This window comes from Chrysoperla carnea, chromosome 3 (genome assembly GCF_905475395.1).
Source record: "Chrysoperla carnea chromosome 3, inChrCarn1.1, whole genome shotgun sequence".
Classification (NCBI taxonomy): Eukaryota; Metazoa; Arthropoda; class Insecta; order Neuroptera; family Chrysopidae; genus Chrysoperla; species Chrysoperla carnea.
In genome coordinates, this window is record NC_058339.1 from 27,871,089 (window position 1) to 27,890,972 (window position 19,884).

General features: G+C 27.5%; 1 protein-coding gene across 1 annotated transcript in view; it reads left to right on the top strand.

Annotated features, from left to right (window-relative positions):
• LOC123296530 (BTB/POZ domain-containing protein KCTD1) overlaps positions 1–4,339 on the top strand; it is a 165,423-nt gene extending 161,084 nt beyond the window's left edge. The window contains exon 6 of the mRNA XM_044878041.1: positions 3,768–4,339. Within this exon, the coding sequence (XP_044733976.1) occupies positions 3,768–4,339 (572 nt within the window). The remainder of the gene's footprint in view (positions 1–3,767) is intronic.
• The last annotated feature ends 15,545 nt before the right edge of the window (positions 4,340–19,884 follow it).

Genomic DNA, 19,884 nt, shown 5'->3' on the forward strand with positions numbered 1-19,884 from the left:
ACATATCCAAGTCAAAAGCAACATACCTTATTAGAAAGAGAAATATTCTAAAGGGTCTTTTTTTATGAATTTCAAACTATGATAATGCAATAAAATTATCTGTAATTACATTTCACGATTTTGATAAAAGACGTTCAAAGATTATTCACATAAAATTCCATATTTTTAGCATTTTATTCTGCCTTGAAAATTTTTGAGTTGTTCAAACATTAAACACTATATAATTCGAAAACGGGAAGTTTTATAAAAAAAATATTAATAGACCTTTTATGTGTAAAATTGCCCAAACAGCTTGAAAAAAAGAACTAAACTTCAATAGGCTGAAAAAATAGAATAATTTTTCCCGGACATATGCGAAGAGTTTAGTTAAGAGCAATTTTCTTCTAACTAAATAAATATCTTCTTTGGTTTTATTTCATATTGTTTACAAATATTTTTACGGAATCATTTCAGTATTTTCGACAAAAATCGATAGTTTATGAATGAGAATTCTCTTTTTTTTGAGAAAATATTTATGATATGATATGATATAACACGTTAAAAATTGGTATGTTTTGTTTTCTACTTTAAAACCTTAATATTAAACACATTAAATTAGACAAAAATTTAAAAACCTGAAGAAAACTCCTTAATTACAAATGTTTCAATTAACTGTCTGTGTGACTTAGCATGTTTTTCCTTTGTACCGTTCATATTTTACAAAATCAACTTCAATTATGAGTTCAATTTAATATGTTTGTTACTTTTACATGAGTACGTACATAAGTTTTTACGTACAGCTTAAATATTATTAAAGAAGTTAATTTGTAATTTTTAAGTTATGTACAGCAGCACAAACCAAAAAACAGACTTTTCCAAATCAATGATATTTCGGAAAGACGAAAAGCAAATTTTTTTTACTTTAAAACTGTTACACGTATTACGTCACCAACATGGCACACTGTGCCTATAAATGTTTTTAAAGTGAAAACTTCTTTAGCGACATTGGACACTTTTTTGATAGGGGAAAATGTTATGGGTTTGCATTACCGACATGCTGTTCGTGTGCCGACATTCTTATAGCAGTATATCTGTAGCCATACAGCTGACGTATTGTGTAACATTATAGTGCTGCGTATATAACAAGTACATTGCAATATATGTAAATACAAATACTATCCACAAATCATTTGATTGTATATTAATTGTTATTTCAATTGAATTGTATTTATATTTTGTCATAAACTTATACAGCCCGTAATATATTTAAATAATAATAAATCATAATATTATGAAACTTCAAATTTTTATACTAAAAGTTAGTTTTTACTTCTATCGGCAGTCCCTATGACTACCAATTTTTATTAATCTGTGAATTGTTGTTAATTTTATTAATTGTAGATTTTAAAATATTTTACTTATTGAATTGCAATATTATTTATTTATGATAAGAAAATGAAATGAAAAGTAAATATTTTTAAACCGACTACCTTATTGTAAGTGAATGGATAAAAATATTAAACATAATTGTCTAAGTTAAAATGTATGAACTATATAGTCATTAACACATATTCACCTGATAAAAATATTTTCAATCACATTCTTTCTTTATACCAATAATAATAATATTTTAATCAATTATTTATAACTAATTTATTTATTTATTTTCGCTTTCTATATTAAGTATTAACTTTTTCGATTGCAAAATCAAAGTATTTGAGTTAAGGCAGGAGTGGTCAAATATTATTATTATTTAAGCAAGATCAATATTACGATAATGAGAATAGTTATAAGTAATAAGTATATTTGTTTATTTGAATATAATTGATTTAAGTACTATATATGGTCATTTCATAAATATTATATATTTATTATCAATAAATAATATTCAATTAATTATTATTTATATATATATAACAATATTTTTATAAATATTATATCGATTACTGTCCATATGCAAATAAGCATTTGCTTATTAGTACACTAAAAATAGACCAATTACAAGTAAAACAAACAATTGACTGAGTTAATTGTTGAAATATCATGTATAGACAGTGTTGATTACTCTGTCACATTACACATACATACATGTCACACATATATAACTGATATTCCCATATAATACATACTATACAATTTACGCTTAATTTGCGCCCTCACGGGTAAACAGTGATGTTTACGAAAAATGTGTCAAACAAAAGTTGTTTTGTTTTTTATAAGGAAGATTTTTTACATTTAAACTTTTGTTCTATCACATGACTATTAACTACACACATAAAACTATACATAAACCAAAACGAACACAGCAATTACTGCTATCGTTTTTAGAAAAAAAAACTATCGCTTGGTAATTTAGCTAGTGAAAGAAATATCTGCGTACATTAAAACCCTTAATTTTTGATTTATTTTATGATTTTAATAATCATAGAACTGACTTACATGTTAGATTCAAAAGTCATTTGAATAGTATTTGTTCAATACAAAAAAAGAATATGACAGTTTTTTCTATTTTAGTTACCTTATTTGGAAAACTAATAACATTCAATCAAATCTAGTTTATTATGGATTTAAAAATTATGAAATTAAATCATACCTACTTTTATAATGAACAAAAAAATTTAATACAGTTTTAGATTACATTTTTTGCTCTAAAAAGTGTAAATAAAAAAGATTTGAAAGTTTGATTGTATTGCATGTTTTTAAATATTACCAAAATAACAAAAAGCTGTGAAAAATCCTAAGAAATCAAAAAACCAATTAAAATTTTATCGAGAAGTACTTCTAAAAACCCTGTAAAACTAGACTTAATTAAAAAATTCCGCTCGCTTCCACCATATTATCAAGATTTTATGACATTTCACCTGATCAAATTAAATTTTGAAATTAAATTCCATTCTTTTGACAGTTTCGATTCGAGTCCAAATTTTGTAGGCTGAAAGTAATAAGCTATAAATACATTAAGGCTGTTGTCTCGCCGTGAGCGAAAAGTCTCATCTACTTAGGTTTCATTTAAAAAACGTCGTTTTATTCGTGTTTTCAGGAAAGACTGAAACATACACTGGAAAATATGACTCTTCCTGACATCTATTGGTGTATATCGTAGGTAACGAAATAAAGTACATTACCGGGACATTCAAATTGACATTTGCATGGAGACATTTTAAACGGTTCTTATATAAGTGATAAAATTTGTGTCTTTTTAACTCAAAAAATACAGAGCTAATTTCGGCTATCCACGTACTAATATATAATACAATTATCATAAAATTTTGAACTAGGTTGACCGTCTCTAACCATGGGATAAATTTAATTATTCCTTGGATAATTTTCATGTAGAGCATAGGAGAGGTTGTGTTAACAAATTTTTTAATTCTAGAAAATAAAACTAGAATTAAGAATAAACTGTTTCATTATTGAGATTGAATTACTCAAGGTTAATTAATTTTATTGTTGAACAGAAACGGCTATAGTTAAAGTATTGTAGAGTATTGGTAGTTGAAGAGAGATGTCTATTTTTATACGACTTTTTTACGAGAATACACACTATTTATTACGAGAATACCTTGTACATTAGCGTTGAAAATAACACAATATTTAAATACAAACACGTATACTATTATCGTGCATATATTCAACACCCTGAGATAACACTCTAAAGACAATTATTATTAATTTTATTGACCATTTTAGACGATTAACTACTGAACCGCTCAACTTGCATTACTATCTTAATTGTTTTTTAAGACCTGTTAGCTAAAAATAATTAATTGTCTTTTTATTTGTTTCAGCAATGATACGCCAATTGGAACAATTAAAAAAGGATCGTTTGAAAAATGGATTAACGAATAACAATAATCCATCATCGATTTCAAATAACAGCAACAGTGGGCCAGTCTCAACATTACCTGTACGTGGTGGTGTTGTAAACACGTGTGTTCCTAACTCATCCAACTTAATCGGTGGTAATCATCATATTACATCATCGTCTCGCTTAGAATCATCACCAATCATTACAAGTAATCCAAATGTAAATAGTGAAACATATGAATGTATTGCATTACATATAAGTCCAGATTTAGGTGAACGTATAATGTTATCGGGTGAACGTACTGTTTTAGATGAAGTATTCCCTGAAACGAATCAGGCAATAATGGATGCACGCTCTGGTGTTGCATGGAATCAACATGATACACGTCATGTTATACGATTCCCATTAAATGGTTATTGTAAATTAAATTCGGTACAAGCAATTACACGATTATTGAATGCAAATTTTCATGTTGTTGCTAGTAATGGGGGTGGTGTCGAAGGGCAACAATTCTCTGAGTACCTGTTTGTTAGGAAAGTATATCCTGGTTGACTGATTCATTAATTCTAAAATTTTTTTGCTAAATAATTTTTTTATATTTGTTATTTTTTATTCAAATTTTCTATATAATTATTAATTAATTATTAAAATGTAAATATATATTATTATTATTATTAATTATTAATTATTATTATAAATATAGACAAATCAATTTTCTTCCTTCTTTGTCATTGATTTTGTCGTAACGAAATATAAATTTCTAAACTATAATCAAAATGTATGCAGAGTTCGAAAAATATTGCAAATGAAAAGTTTATTATTTCCAAAGTTTAGTGATTTCAATTAGCTGCAAAATAAAAAAATTGTCAACGTCAAACACACTTTTAACTATTTTTAACCTCAAGGCTAAAAAAGGGGGTGTTATAAGTTTAATCGCTATGTGAGTGTGCCTGTCTGCCTATCTATGCATCGTAGCGCCTAAACGGATAACCCATTTTTTTTTTTTTTTTAAATTCGTTTGAAAGGTAATTTAATGGAGAATGTTCTTAGTTTCAAGTGCGAATTTAGAGTTCCGTACCCGAAAAAACTAAGCAATATGCGATGATCTTCAAAATCGGTTCAGTTTGAAAAAGGCTTTAAGGAAAATCGTAATTTTTAGGAGAGCGTTCTTAGGTATGTTTCAAGTGCGAGTTTAGGGTTCCGTATCCAAAACATTTGTCGGGTTCCTTTTTTTAATTTTGTAAATTTCACTTCAAAGATGTTTCTTACCATCTTACATTTTTTCTGATTTTATTGACAGTAAATAATATAATAAATTTTCTAATATCTCTAATTATTTTCAAATAATTTGCTCTCTCTTTAATAATACGGTTGGAAATAGAGCAAAACTTTTCGAAAACTATTAGAGAACAAAGGAAAACCTCAGAGAGCAAAATTATTTTTCCTTAAAATAAAAACAATCCAAATCTTTTGCCCATACAATATTCGGTACAATCTCTTAACTAGTGCGCGATAGTTACAACGACTATAGCTCCGTTCTCTAGCCCATAATTAGTTAGTAATAATAAAGAAATCAAACGATTGAAGATAGAAGCTCAAATAAATGAAAGAAAAGCCAAATTTGTTCCTAATATTGAGATAAAACCATGCATATATCGCTACAAAGTTTTTCATAGTATTACAGACGGTAAAATGGAAAAAGATAATATTTTTCGATTTGATTTTTCGTTTTTTTTTAAATTGCCTCGTAGTTAAAAATTTAGATTAGTAAATCACTAAATTTGAAATAAAACCTGAAATTTCAGTTTCAATATTTTTAAATACTCTGTATTATTGTAAAACAGTATGCATATTTATTCACAAAAGTTTTTGCACAACAATTTCAAGTATGAATTGGGTCTATGATTTTTTTTTTCTTTATCACAAATCTAAAGATATGTATGTAAGCGGGGCTCTAGTTTAAATATTGGCAAAATTTGATTATTTAAAACTTTCAACCACTGTTACTTTTTCATAATTCACCAAAAAAAGAGTGATTTCAAAAAAATTTCTAAGAAATACTTACATTAAACAAAATTTGTTTTTGTTAAGTTAATCAAATCGTAGTTTCCATTTGCATACAAATGTTTTGACTCTTGGGCTGTTCTATTTTGTTTAATTTATTTTCAAAAAATGGTTTTTCCAAACATTATAGCAACTAAGTTGTTATTGATTGTAAATCTTTATAAAATGAAACAAAGAATTTGGAAGTGATGCAAGAAACAATATTAGATTCGAAAAACATTGATAGGCACCTGAGCCAGTAAGGATTTTTTTAATGAAACAATAAATATAATACAAAAAATATTTGATTTATGAATATGAATGAGTCGTCTGTAAGAATTAGCTGAAATAAAAACGTATTAAGGCACTAACTATATTTATACTAGTTTCAAAAACTTATAATCTGTTTAAATTCGACACCCAAGAATTCCCATAACTGATTGAGGTCATCGGATTCACCCAAGTTTATGTGTGTATTTTTGCCACTCAAATCCGAGTTTTCAGGGTGCAAATACAGAAACATGCTCAAAAAAGTTTTTGAGATGCTTAGATGTTTTTGAAATGAAGATTAAAACTAAAATGCATGAAACGAAAAGTTTAGTCAATTTTGAAGTTAAAAATGCAAAAAATGATATTGTGAGCTCATGGTATGACTATTTTCAAAAATTTCATTCTTCAAGGGGCTAAAATAGGGGATGAAATTTATATGACACTTTGTCATTTTTGGTGTTAGAAATTTATATATTATGTGCTCATGGTTCAAGGCAAAAGTTTCCTGTATCACTTTTTTTGTCATTCTTCAAAGGAGCACAACGAGTTCCATGACCGAAGGCCGCGTTATTTTCCAAGGAGATGGAAGTGAAGTTGATATTTAGAGTGCGGAAAAAAACGTGGGCAAGCGAGTTAAAGGATAGCATGTGGGTCTTTAAAGATGGCATTGCTTATATGAATCAATGATTCACTAAATGCATCATTTATGAAATCCATTGAAATGTTATCTTTAAAAAAATCTAGTTATTAATAAAATTCATCTCAAATAAATTAATAATTGTAAATAAATAAAATAAATTGAGATGTTCTTTAAATAATTATTTATAAAATAAAAAACAGAAAATAATATATGAAGTTTTAATTGAATATATTAAATTTGTTGTTAAATGATTGATTTCTTGACAAATTACCCATCATTTTGATTTCAACATAAAATATTGATAATTTTTTTTCCATGCAATATAAATTAATTTAAAAACTCCAATCATTTTCTTTGTTTCATTTTAAATTTTAATTATTATTATTATGTTAATAAAGAATTTGTTATGCACATACAAAAAAAAAATGTAGTTTCTATTATTATTGAATATAAATAAATTAACAATTTAAAAATCAATATGTTATTTATTTTTATACACTGCACTTATTTTTTCCAATGCCCTTCAGTTATACCAACAAATTATACTGTGTGACAAATTGGAATTTTGTGCTATACCTAAGCTCAGACCCGCAATTAGAAAACCCTAATGCCCAATTTTTTGAAAAATGCTCAAAATGTTAATTCTGCAATTACTGCCAGGTAAGTTAATAAAAAAATTTGATTTTTTTAATATTTTGTAAATATTTAGTCATATTTTGACCTAAGGAGGTATACCATGTAGGTATATGAAATATATCAAGGTTTAGGTACTAAGTTTAGTCTCAAGTTTGTAACACTTAAAAATATTAATGCTACCAACAAAATTTTTTTATAGGTGTTCATAAAATCACCTAATTAGTCCATTTCCGTTTGTTCGTCAACAAGATTACTCAAAAACGAAAAAAGATATCAAGCTGAAATTATTCGTACTTAGGACGTCAAAAATGAGATCGAGTTTGTAAATGAGCAACATAGGTCCATTGGTTCTTGGATCCGTATGACCCATCTTGTAAATCGTTAGAGGTAGAACAAAAGTTTAAATGTAAAAAATGTTCCTTATAAAAAAATAAACAACTTTTATTTGAAATAAATCTTCGTAAACATTTCTGTTTACCCGTGAGAGCGCAAATGAGGTGCAAATTGTATAGTATGTATTACATGAGAATATCAGTTACACATGTGTGACATGTATAACAATTATATGTGTAATATAACAGAGTAATCAACACTGTCTATACATGGTAATTCAACAATTAACTCAGTCAATTGTTTGTTTTCACTTGTTGTATGTTATGTTAAGTCATGAAGATAGATGTTTACACTCTCACCAGCTCCCATTAAAGTGCCACCCACCTATAGTTTCTTGGAGTTTCAAATAGTTATCTGAATAATTTCAAAAAAATTAATATATACAACGTAATATTTCTTATTTTCAAAGTCCGTCAAATTTTTATTAAACGTCATCATCACCCGCATGTTATTTTGTAAAAGCAAAATGTACTAAAAACTAATTATGTAATCATAGTTGTTAGTGTTTCATCTATATTCTATAATGTCTAGTCATCAATTTCAGATTTATTAATAAACTTTTCAACACTTCAAATACTTCTTGATGTTATATAAAACAACAACTATATATTGATGTTACAAAACAACATCATCATATCAAATTTAATATAAAAAAAAAAACTTAAAATAAAAAGACTCCTTCATTATCATCAACATAATTATCCTCTATTATATTAAGCTTTAATTTGTATTTGATTAATGAAGATATTGTTTTATTAGTAGTACATGGTATGAAAAGCTGTCAAAAAGTTGATCATAGATAATATAGTTAGTAAGTAATATACTATGAATACATGGTAATAAGGTCTTTTACTGTAATAATTACTATTTTAATAAATATGAGATGTAAAGTTGTTTATTTGTAATCATTTTCATGTATATATATACAAAATGTAACAAATTTTATTAGGCATAATAGAGGGTATTCTACTATTTTTGACTAGTACTTCAAAATGTTGATATACTAATAAAAAGCCACCAATTATTTATTTCGGAAAAATACACACGTTTTCTTGCCAAAAACTATCAAAAACGCGGACATCCAATTTGATGACGTAATATCGGTATCATTATACGAAATAACACAAATAAGTTTGACAGACATTATTCAGAGACATCTGATTATAATAAATATAAATACTGATTATCTATGAATATATTATACCCAGCTGTCTACACGGAACTAACTGATGGTCTATGGCTCATACCGATATGACATCACAGCAGGCTTACCCGCGTTTTAGGTCACGTGATATACAGTTTAAAATTTACGATTTTTAATTTTAATATTTAAAAAAAAAAATGTGCTTTTATGACTCGAAATCAGAATATTTAAGTATATTTTTATATAAACATTTTTCAAATTTCATAATTTATTTTTGACTAACGATAATACCATATTGGTACTTTCTTTACTACATGCTATGAAATTCATATTTCGACTTAAGAGGTATCTGTCAATCTTAATCGATATAGCAAAACTTATCCAGATAATGATCGAATACATGGACGTGGGACATAAGCGGTTGACAATATCAATTCACCTTCAAGTAGACTTCAAAAATTACTGCTGAAAATTGAAATCTACCATTCAAATTATAAATATGAAAGTTGGTTTGATTTTTTATTTCTTTATTTGCCTTTTTACATCAAAATGCAACAACTGATCAATGTGAATTTGGACAGAATGCAAGATAAATGGTCGGTGAAAAACGATCTGCGAAAGAAAACGTCCCAATTAACTAAAATTTTCCGAAATAAAAAATGTTTTATACTTTAAGCAACAAAAGCAAAAAGAAGTGATAGTTTTTCCTTACAAAATTATATTTTTTCGGGAAACTTATTCGTGTATAAAAACTCACAAGTCTAGAAATAAACAATGCCACAATAAAACAAAAAAGGCATATAATTTTCTACTACTTACTTAGAAGTCAATTTCCTGAATAATTCCATCAACATTTTTTCGTTAATCCAAAAAACAAAAATTTTATTTTAAAGTTAAGTTGTTAGTATGCATTTTTGAAAAGTAATCGACTTTTTCGTTTGGCGATCGTTAAGCATTGATCAGGTTCCTTAATTTCTTTAAAAATTTTCCAGTTAAAATATATCTATTATTATAAACATTTTAGCATATTAAATTTAACTGGTATGTGAGCTAAACTAGTAGTGATCTAGAACTTTATAGCCCTTTTTTGATACACTCAATACCGTCTGATGTGATGTTAGTATATGATAACAAGTTTGTAGGTATATGGTGCTCCTCAAAACGTTAGGATTTCAATATATATCGAAGGTATATGAAAAATGTTACTTTTAGTTGATGGTTTTTCGAATAGAAATATCAGACATTTTCTTTTTTTACGTCAAACAAATTTCATCTTTTAAATATCAAGTTACTGATTAGCTGTATATTGTTTTACATTTATATAAAACAATGAAATTAAATTAAAAAATTAAAAACATATTATAAAAAATGTGTCAGTGATTATCAAAAATTAGAAACATATTACTTAAACATAAATCTCTAAACGATTTCATTTAGTATAAATTTTGGAAGCTTTACTCAACAAAATTACATCAGAATATTTTACTGCACGTGTCGAAATTTATTTCAAAATATCTTAGAGCGAATATGCTTCGAACGTTCAATGAAACAGAACTTTATGACGTTCAAAACTACCATTTTGGACAATTTCGTACAAAACTAGAAATAAGTACCTTAAAACTTTAGTTTTCTTTATTATCAAACTTATTATTTATCAATCGTGGAAATGGAAGACAAAAAAAATCAATGAAATTTCACTTTGTTATGGAGTCACGGTCTATTATATGAATTATATAAAATATTTTTTTTATTTATTATTAGATTTAATATTGAAGTATAATAATAAACATTATTCATAAAATATTTAATAACATAAGTAATTTCATGAGCAATTTTAAAAAATTTATGTATATTTTGTATGCACATATGTATATAACATATACTCACTCCATAATATATGGGAGAGTGATGAACCTTTTTTCACAATTTAAATTTATATAAATTTTATAAAGCTATTTTTAAATTTAACAATCTAAATAATCTCGAAAATTTTGCAATTTTTCACGGATTACGCAGGTAGCAAAACTGTTTTGGCTTACAGATCGTATTTTCACACTTCCCTAAAGGGTCCAAATAACATTGTCGTCAAAAAAGCAGCTTTTTGGGATTTTAATATAAAATTTGAATACGCCAGATACATTGTTTTGATTCAAGATATGGCGTAGAAAGACACTCTATTCGTTGTGTGCGTAGTCTTGGTAGGGACAATAAAATCGATGCCAGCGCTTCCAGTGAAAAATTTTGGCGTTAAAGGAGGCTATTATGACTAATTTACAATTCTTTACATGTTAATGTTATAGAAAATGTCAAATTAAAATTATTGAAAAACACCATTAACTTAATGCATTAAAAATTGTGAAAATAAGAAATCAAATTGCACAAATATTATTTTTCAAATGTAATTTATCATAATTATTTATTTAAATTTGTGAGACAATAATATTTAATTTTCAATGTAAGTCATAATAGCAATCCATACAATTATATATGCATCCATACAATTCTATAATTAAAGTAGTGTATCGCTACCATGGAAACGCCTCCAATAAAACTCACGCACAGTGCGAATAACGGGTTTAGAATGAAAGAGATTTAAAACTAAAAAATCTAATTTCAAAAAAAAATTTTTTTTTTAACACTTCCATTCTCTTTAGTAAGAATACTTTGCCTTCATATATTTGCAGTATTTTATAGATAGCAATATTTTTCAAGAAACTGACGGACGATTCAAAGAATGATCTCGAAGGTACAACTCTTTACCCCATATTACTATGAATACTACCTTTAAGTAAATATTTAAATAAGTATTTCTCTCTTGTCGACTCTATATCATCATATAAAATAGAACTTTTAATATAGAAAAACAGTCTATGTGTATTAATAAAATTTCTGCTATAGAAATACTTTTAGTTGTGTATGTGTATGGTATATATATATATATTAAACTTGTTATGGGTGTACCAACTCTTTTTATAACAGGCTTCCATCTGCCTAACTTCAGGCATTGCCGGAAGCTTTGCATTACATCCAAGCAAACCGTGGTCTCATAATAAAGTATATTCTTTTTTTTTTCAACAAAATCTACCGGAGGCCTTACTGGCTTTTGTTTAGACGACTGTAAATGTTCTATATATACATATATATTGTATATGTGTATGTGGATAGCCTAGCAAGCATATGATAGTATATTTGTCACCGTTAATATGCACAAATTCAATAATCTGCTGATTGGCTAGTTAATCTACGAGACATACCAATTTAACGTACTCAATTCACCCAAATACCTAAAAAGTTTATAAAGTAGGAAAATGCAAGCCTACCCCTAAAAATATTACTGATTGAGACTTACGCTGAGTCGTTTTGCATATGTTCTTTATGTTCAGTTAGACAACTTCATACATAAGAAAATTTTGGATAGCGTGGTTTTTTTTTCGCTTTTATAGTCTTCCCTGAACTAGTAAAAGAAGTAAATTGGAAAAGGCATTTATAATCACTTCTTACGTTTGCAAAAAACACAAATGATTCAATCATATAAAGTAAATTTATTTTGATTTCAGTTAGCCGTCTAATACCTTGCGCATCTAGAACAGTTCACTTCAAAATAATTTCACTGCAGCCATTTCTTTTTTTGATAAAAGATATTGTTAATATTTCAAAATATCTTCAAAAATGTGCAGTTGTGGAAATTGTTTTGTAACAAAAATAACTCTCATTGAATTTTTACCATGAATTCCTCAGTAGGGTTATATCAGCGGGAATATATATATTTTTTTTTTGAGCTTTTATTTCGAAAAGAGCTAATTTCATAATTGATTATAAAGAAAAATTAGAAGAGAGCAAAATCTTTCAGCACGAAACTTTCTACCAGAATGTATTTTTTTTTTTTATTTTAACATTATCCGGCAAAGTTTTATAAAGAATATGATCAATTCAGATCACTCAAAAAGGTTGAAAACATATTTTTAAATAACTGCTCTTGAATGAAACAAATTTTTTCAGAATACCTAATTTTTATACAAAACGATAAAAGTAACGCATTCAAAAAGATTTCTGAAAATCTGATTTTATATTTTTGAAATTGAAAAAGATGTATCGACTCAAGAGTAGAGTTTTTATAAGATGTATAAAAGATATTGTTTTCAATTTTTAGGAAATAATCTACTTAAATCTTAAAACTAGAAACTGCTTAAAGAAATATGAACAAATTTAGCTAGAGAGAAGGCCAAATCAATTTTCTAAGCACTACTAGCAATTATGTACCTAGCCTATGAACACAATTATAAATTTTAAAATTTAACGGTAACATATTTGCGTTGTAAACGGTGTCCAATTTCACAGAAATAAAAATTGATAAAAAATTTTTGACATTGATACTTGATATGGAATAGTTTACACGTATGAGCTCTGGCGCTGTAGGTCAGTGTTCTAGATTTGAACCTTTTGTACATTAAACATTGTAAATTATTCTAGGATACGGCACGAAAAAAAATCTATGAACCCTAACTTTCTGCAAACTATAAGCGGTTTCTTATATTCTGCGGTAAATAAGCAAAGATATAGCAAAAGGAGAAAATAAAATTAGTAAAAATTGAAAGGACACAAAAACCTATTAAAAAGCATGCTCCAAATAAATTCTGTACCCAAAGCCATTATAAAAAAAGGTCAAAATGGATTGATTCAGTAAACCTCAAAACATTAAATCCGTTAAAAAATTGAATCCATTTTTTTTCCATGATAATAATAATAAATAAATCTCTGAAATTATTTATTTTCAAGATTACTATAGTTTAGAAATTTGAACACTGTGTAGGTATGTAATATATATTTAATTCCTAAACTAAATCATATTTTTACCATCGTAGACAAACAAATTTTGCCTAACAACAAAACATAATAACTGATTAACTGGTTCTAAGTGCACAATAAACTTTTATTGTTGATGTTATCTGACAACCAAGATAACGAGAACCCGCAGAAAAAAAATCGTCATCTTCTTAGAGGATAGCAATTTGTGGCAAAAAATGGCTTGATTTATATTTTCTCCTGTGTCTCATTTCCAATGCGTTCTTTGATTAAACACCCCAGAGTTGTTTTAATTTAAAACAAATTTTCTACAATATGAAATTATGCTAGTATCGTTAAGTAGGTTCATTCGTTTAATCAAAACACGTTCAGAATACTTGATTATCAGAAAATCGGGTATGTCTAGGAATGTGAAGTTTTGTGAAATAAGTACCAACAGTTAACCTTCATGTGTTCTGATCACGCATTATGATTTTATAACTTTTCAAGATAACGATTTAAAAATTAGCCATACTTTTATTGCTTTTTTGTTCTTGTTGACCGCATTCTTGTTCATTAAATATCGAAGTTCGAAATAATAATTTTTACTTAAATCTAAATCTGTTATATAATAGCTATTATCATTCAATCAGAGAAGTATGCGATTTTAATAATGCTGCAGAAAGAAAACCCATCACTTTTATCAAATTATCTTGTAACCAACTTAATCTACAAAAAATGCTTCGGTATGTGTGAATAACTTTAAGCTTTAATAGCTTACTACTTTTTTGTGTAGTTTAAGGTAGGCAAAAAGATATTTGGAAAAATTGACTGCATTTTTTTACAGCGTTTTCAAAATCACATACTTCTGTACATCCATTCAATTTCTAAAACTTTACTATGTCTGATGGAATGAATACCAAGTAAAAAAGAAACGCAATTCATTCGATACGATATTCGACGTGTTTGTTTTTCGAGTATTTATTGAAATACTAAAAAATTTTTTTTTTTAGTTTATATATTATCGAGAATTAATTCCTTTTTTCAATAATGGATTTACTTTAACATTCATCAATAAATATTTGTATGATATACGCGCAATAGGGTGATTCGTTTTAGAATTTAAAAAAATTTTTGATTGTTTTTCATCCAATCTTTTTTTGTACTTATAGCGTCGGTTTAAAGCTGTGAATTCCAAAGAAAAAAATCTTTTTCTTTATAAAAAGTAAAAATAAACAGAAATTTATAATTATAATCATTATAGGCTAATAAATATTTGCAAAGAAAGAAATATATTATTTGAACAATAATGGAACCAAAATTGCTTTTTTGTAGAAAATTAGAAAAGGAATGGAATTTGGCCCCTTGTTTTTTTAAATATTTTATTTGCATTCTCAGAACGAGTAGCATCTATATAAACAAATATCTATAAAACAAAAATTTTCCAAGAAAGAAGTAGTATACTATCAATTATTACTAATTTTAATGAGCAAGTCTATTGAAAAGTACTCCCAAGTTATATTTAGTTTTGGAACAACAGTAAAATTTGGAATTTGGATTTGAAAATTTGTAATTCAGGATATAGTTTAATTTTTGATCAGATTTGTAATTAAGACCTTTTTTTCTAATTAATAAATAATAGTACCAGCTTCTCTTTTCACTGCCCCCCCCCCGACCTCTAATGGTAAGGTGCTAGACTCAAAAACTTATCAACAAGTTGTAACCAGTATTCTATACATTGACCATAGTATTGGAAACGCATTGCTATGCGATAAAACAGAGCTACGATAACATGTTTAAATTGACTTTCTGTCGGTGTTGGTAAATAGATGAGTATGAAGAAACCATAGTAATTTAAAACAATACTGTTTCAATGTTTGAATGAACTTAGTTGTCATTTATAACGTATAGTTGTACCATAGAACAGTGCTATCTTTTTAAGATTCAATTCTGCTTATGATTGCCATATTGACACCATTGACGATTTGACGTCAGCATTGATTTTCCCATTCTGACGTAATTTCTTCAATCAATTGTCATATTTTGTAATATACCCTGTACCAGCAACCATCATTTCAGCCAACAGAGCCATGTTTGTATATGTAGAGAAGTAGTACAGTATTAAAATATATATTTTATAAGTAAAGTTTGCTAGTGGCAAAATTTGTATTACGTATATACGTTGTAGAATACATACATCTATATATATATATATATATATATATATATATATTTTGAACGTTCATAGCGCTTAAGGCATCATTGGTGCTGGATAGAGAGCTTGGGTCGAGAGGCCGGAAGTTGCCTTAAGCACTATACCAACTCATCTAAAGATTGCCTAAGGTATGTTGCCGTCACCCATTTTCACCACCCAACATAACCAACAAACCTTCAACATGCTTGCTTGCTTGCTGTGCTTCAAACACTATCATAATATTACACAACCTCTAAAATCCTTATGAATATGAGTAACTTCATCTCATCATCAATGCAATAATATTGTATTTTTAACCGACTTCAAACAAAAAAGGAGGAAGTTATCAATTCGACTGTATTTTTTTGTGTGTTTGTTACCTCAGAATTTTCGACTGGGTGAACCGATTTTGATGATTATCTATGAATTTGAAAGCTTGTGCTTTCCGTGTGGTCCCATTTCATTTTGGTCGAGTTCTGACAACGGCATCCATGAGAAAACCATAAAAGTATTAAATTTGCATTAAGTATGCACGACAAGAGGTCGAATAACTCAATATCAAGCCAACCGATTTTGATGATTCTTTTTTTAGTGACAAATTAGTAAGTGTACTTCAGATTCACTAAAAATAACAAAATAAAAAAACTTTTAACAAAAGGAAAACCGACTTCAAAAGAAAAACTTTTCCAAAACAAATTAATATGCACTAAAAAGTAAAAAAATAACGCAAATATAATGTAGTTAAAATTATTGTTATTTTTGGAGTCGGTGTCAGCCAAGCTAATGTAGCAAACTGTTCTGACAGAGTTGTTTCCTTGGCTGACACCGACTCCAAAAATAACAATAATTTTAAATACATTATATTATCGTTATTTTTTTACTTTTTAGTGCATATTAATTTGTTTTGGAAAAGTATTTCTTTTGAAGTCGGTTTTCTTTTTGTTAAAAGTTTTTTTGTTCGTTCGTTCTCTTTCGCACATTCGTCATTCTTTGTTTGCTCTTACCTCAAACTTTTATTCATTCACCTTCTCTTTCTACCTACCGTTGTACCTCAACCCATTTATTCATTCATTCTACCTCTTTCTTTTTATTTTAGATTCATTTTGTGCGTCATACATAAATGTTCGTTGTTGGTTTAGAGTAGGTATATTGTGTAATGACGATGGTGGTTGCTGGTCTCAGTCTTATTCGGTATTTCAGAGATTATTTTATAATCATTATGTAAAGTTAATGAAAAATTAACAAGTGGAAAAAATTGCTTTTTATATTTTTTACAGAGTGTTTAAAATGGTCAAAGTTCTACACAGTAACTCTATTTTCTGACTTCTAACTTTAAGTTAGCTGAAATAACGACATTGGTTGTAACGACGAAATGTAAAAGTCTCGATCAAATCTCTTTATAATCCACATATGAATGTATCGACTATTGCAACTTCATGCCATAACCAGATAATATCGACCAATTTTCATTGGAATTATAAGCACACATATTAGTTATGACAACACTATGTATCACAAAAAATGCACTTGCTATACCATTCTAAGTACTATGGTAAAACAAGAGCACATCGGATTCGTAATCAGCAACCAAAAGTACCTCCTACAACACAGTTTGAATAATAAATACTTAATAAATGTGAAATTTTTGGATAAAGGAGGCAAGATTTTCGTAAAATGGGCAGAATTGGTGATTGGATTCATAATCAGGTGCCAAAAAAATTTTTAAGAGCAAAGTTTGGAGGGAGGATAAATACTTAGACTGCCGTTTTTGTGCCAAAAAAGTGAAATTCTTGACAAAAACTGGCAGGTTTTTCAGAATAATGACAGAATCAGTTTAGCTGACATCAGATTCGTAATCAGCGACCAAAAATTCATCTTAGATAACAGTTTGAACGATAAATACTTAGTTCTCCGTTTTTGTTCCAAAAAGTGGAATTTCGAGTCAATAATTGTCTGATTTTTGGAATACGTGACAGAATTAGTCATGCGTGACAGAATCTGACATTCAGCGGCCAAAAATATCTGCTTTATGGCAATTTTAACCCACATAAAACATTTCAAAACAATTTGGAATATATATACATGCCCCCACTAAGGCCCTATGCCTCTTTCTGACTAGTTTTAGTTATCTGAATATCCCTGGAGGTCCCATAAACACGTTACAAAAAGTTTTATTCAAATCAGTTCTGTTTCCCCACTTTTTCCGACTTATTCATTGTATTAAAAACTAAGAATGGTTTGTAGACATGGTCTGTTGATTCGAACATGTTTGTAGGCTTTACGTTATCCATTTTATACCTTCGATTGACTACAACATGTGTCCTTAAAGACCTAGAATATTAACCTATAAATTTTCCTATTTTAAACAACCATGTTTTTAGATATCTAAGATACTGAATCATAAAATATGAATTTAATTAAAATTAGGATTATTATTTATCAATTTAGAAAGTAGTTAGTAGTTAGTGTTACACTATCTGTGCGTTAAAAAACCTATAAAAATACCTAATATTTCATTTATGAAAAACTATCAAACTCACATGGTTTTAAAATAAAATTTTATTTGATACTAGCTCAATACCCAATATAACCACCAAATATACCCAATATATACATTAAAATTTTGAATTCGAAGTACATAATAGAAAATAATGTTTATTACACACACTGTTTGCATAATATTTATGTCGTAGTCATACTGTAAACACATTTATATTCTAATTCCACTAACAAAAGTACATATTTTGGCTATAGGCAAATGAAAAATTTCGTTAGCATGATAATATTAGTAGAAAATATATATTAAACTTGGCACAATTTTTCAATCTATTTATTTCATACAATTTCATGTTTTTACATAAAGGGTATAGAAGTTTGTGAAGGGGAAGCTAGATTATAGAAAAAATTTAATTTATAGAAAAACTATTCGACATATGTACAACGTCGAAATATTTTCGAATTCTTTATTCACATGTTACAATATTGGTATATAAATTTCTTTTGATCTGTTCAAATTTTTAGAACTATTCAATATTTCTCAAAGGGAATCGTTTTGACTGGCCTTGTCAGGATAGTGGGTAAAATGATCCCATTGCATTTTTTATCATACATATCACATAAAATATTAACTGTTCTTTTACATTGCATCAACGGTTAGTATGAAAACAAAAATCACTGGTAAATTCAACTAAATCAACACATCCAAGACCCGTTTAATGACGGGAAATCATTTTATCTATTATAATTTTACACACAAACATATTTGAATTTCGTCATAAAAACTGAACTTAATATTTATTATACGCCTATGAAAATGTATTATAATATTATTAAAAGTCAACAAAAGCCAAGAGTAAAAACAGCCAACCGGCAAAAAGTAATACAAAAAAAAGAAATTTTACTAAAAAAATAAAAGAAAATTTAACTATAAAATTGGAATTGTCAGTAGAAGAATTTAGGGTACAACAAAAATATAAAAAAAATACGTCCAAGTATGTGAAAAAAGTGAAACTTTTGTGGAAAAAGTAATTTTAACACAATACTCTTACTAAAGAATGAGAAAACCCAGTAAAATTGGTCAAAAACCGCTTCCCTTTTTATTGAGTTTGAAGACAAGATTGGCAATTACGTCCCTTAAAAAAATCAGGTGTGTAACTTAGTGGACATTAAAAACGAAACAATTCAGAAGTGAAAATAATTTTATGACGTTTTTATTCTTTAAATAGAAAGTGTCGCAAGAAAATTAGAAAACAATCCCAAAATTTCCAAAATATAGGATTCAATTCAACGTACGATTTAATATATATTTATTCATAGCTAAGAAACTTTTTAATAGGAAGTTTTTCTTCAATTTTTCTCGTTGCGGAAAGCTATTTAAATGAATAACTAATACGTGGGCGTCATACCATAAATTTGCTAGTTAAATTCTAACATAGCTATTTTTCAATTGTAACTACAATCAGTGTGATAATTCTACATTTCCCCATCCTCCCATG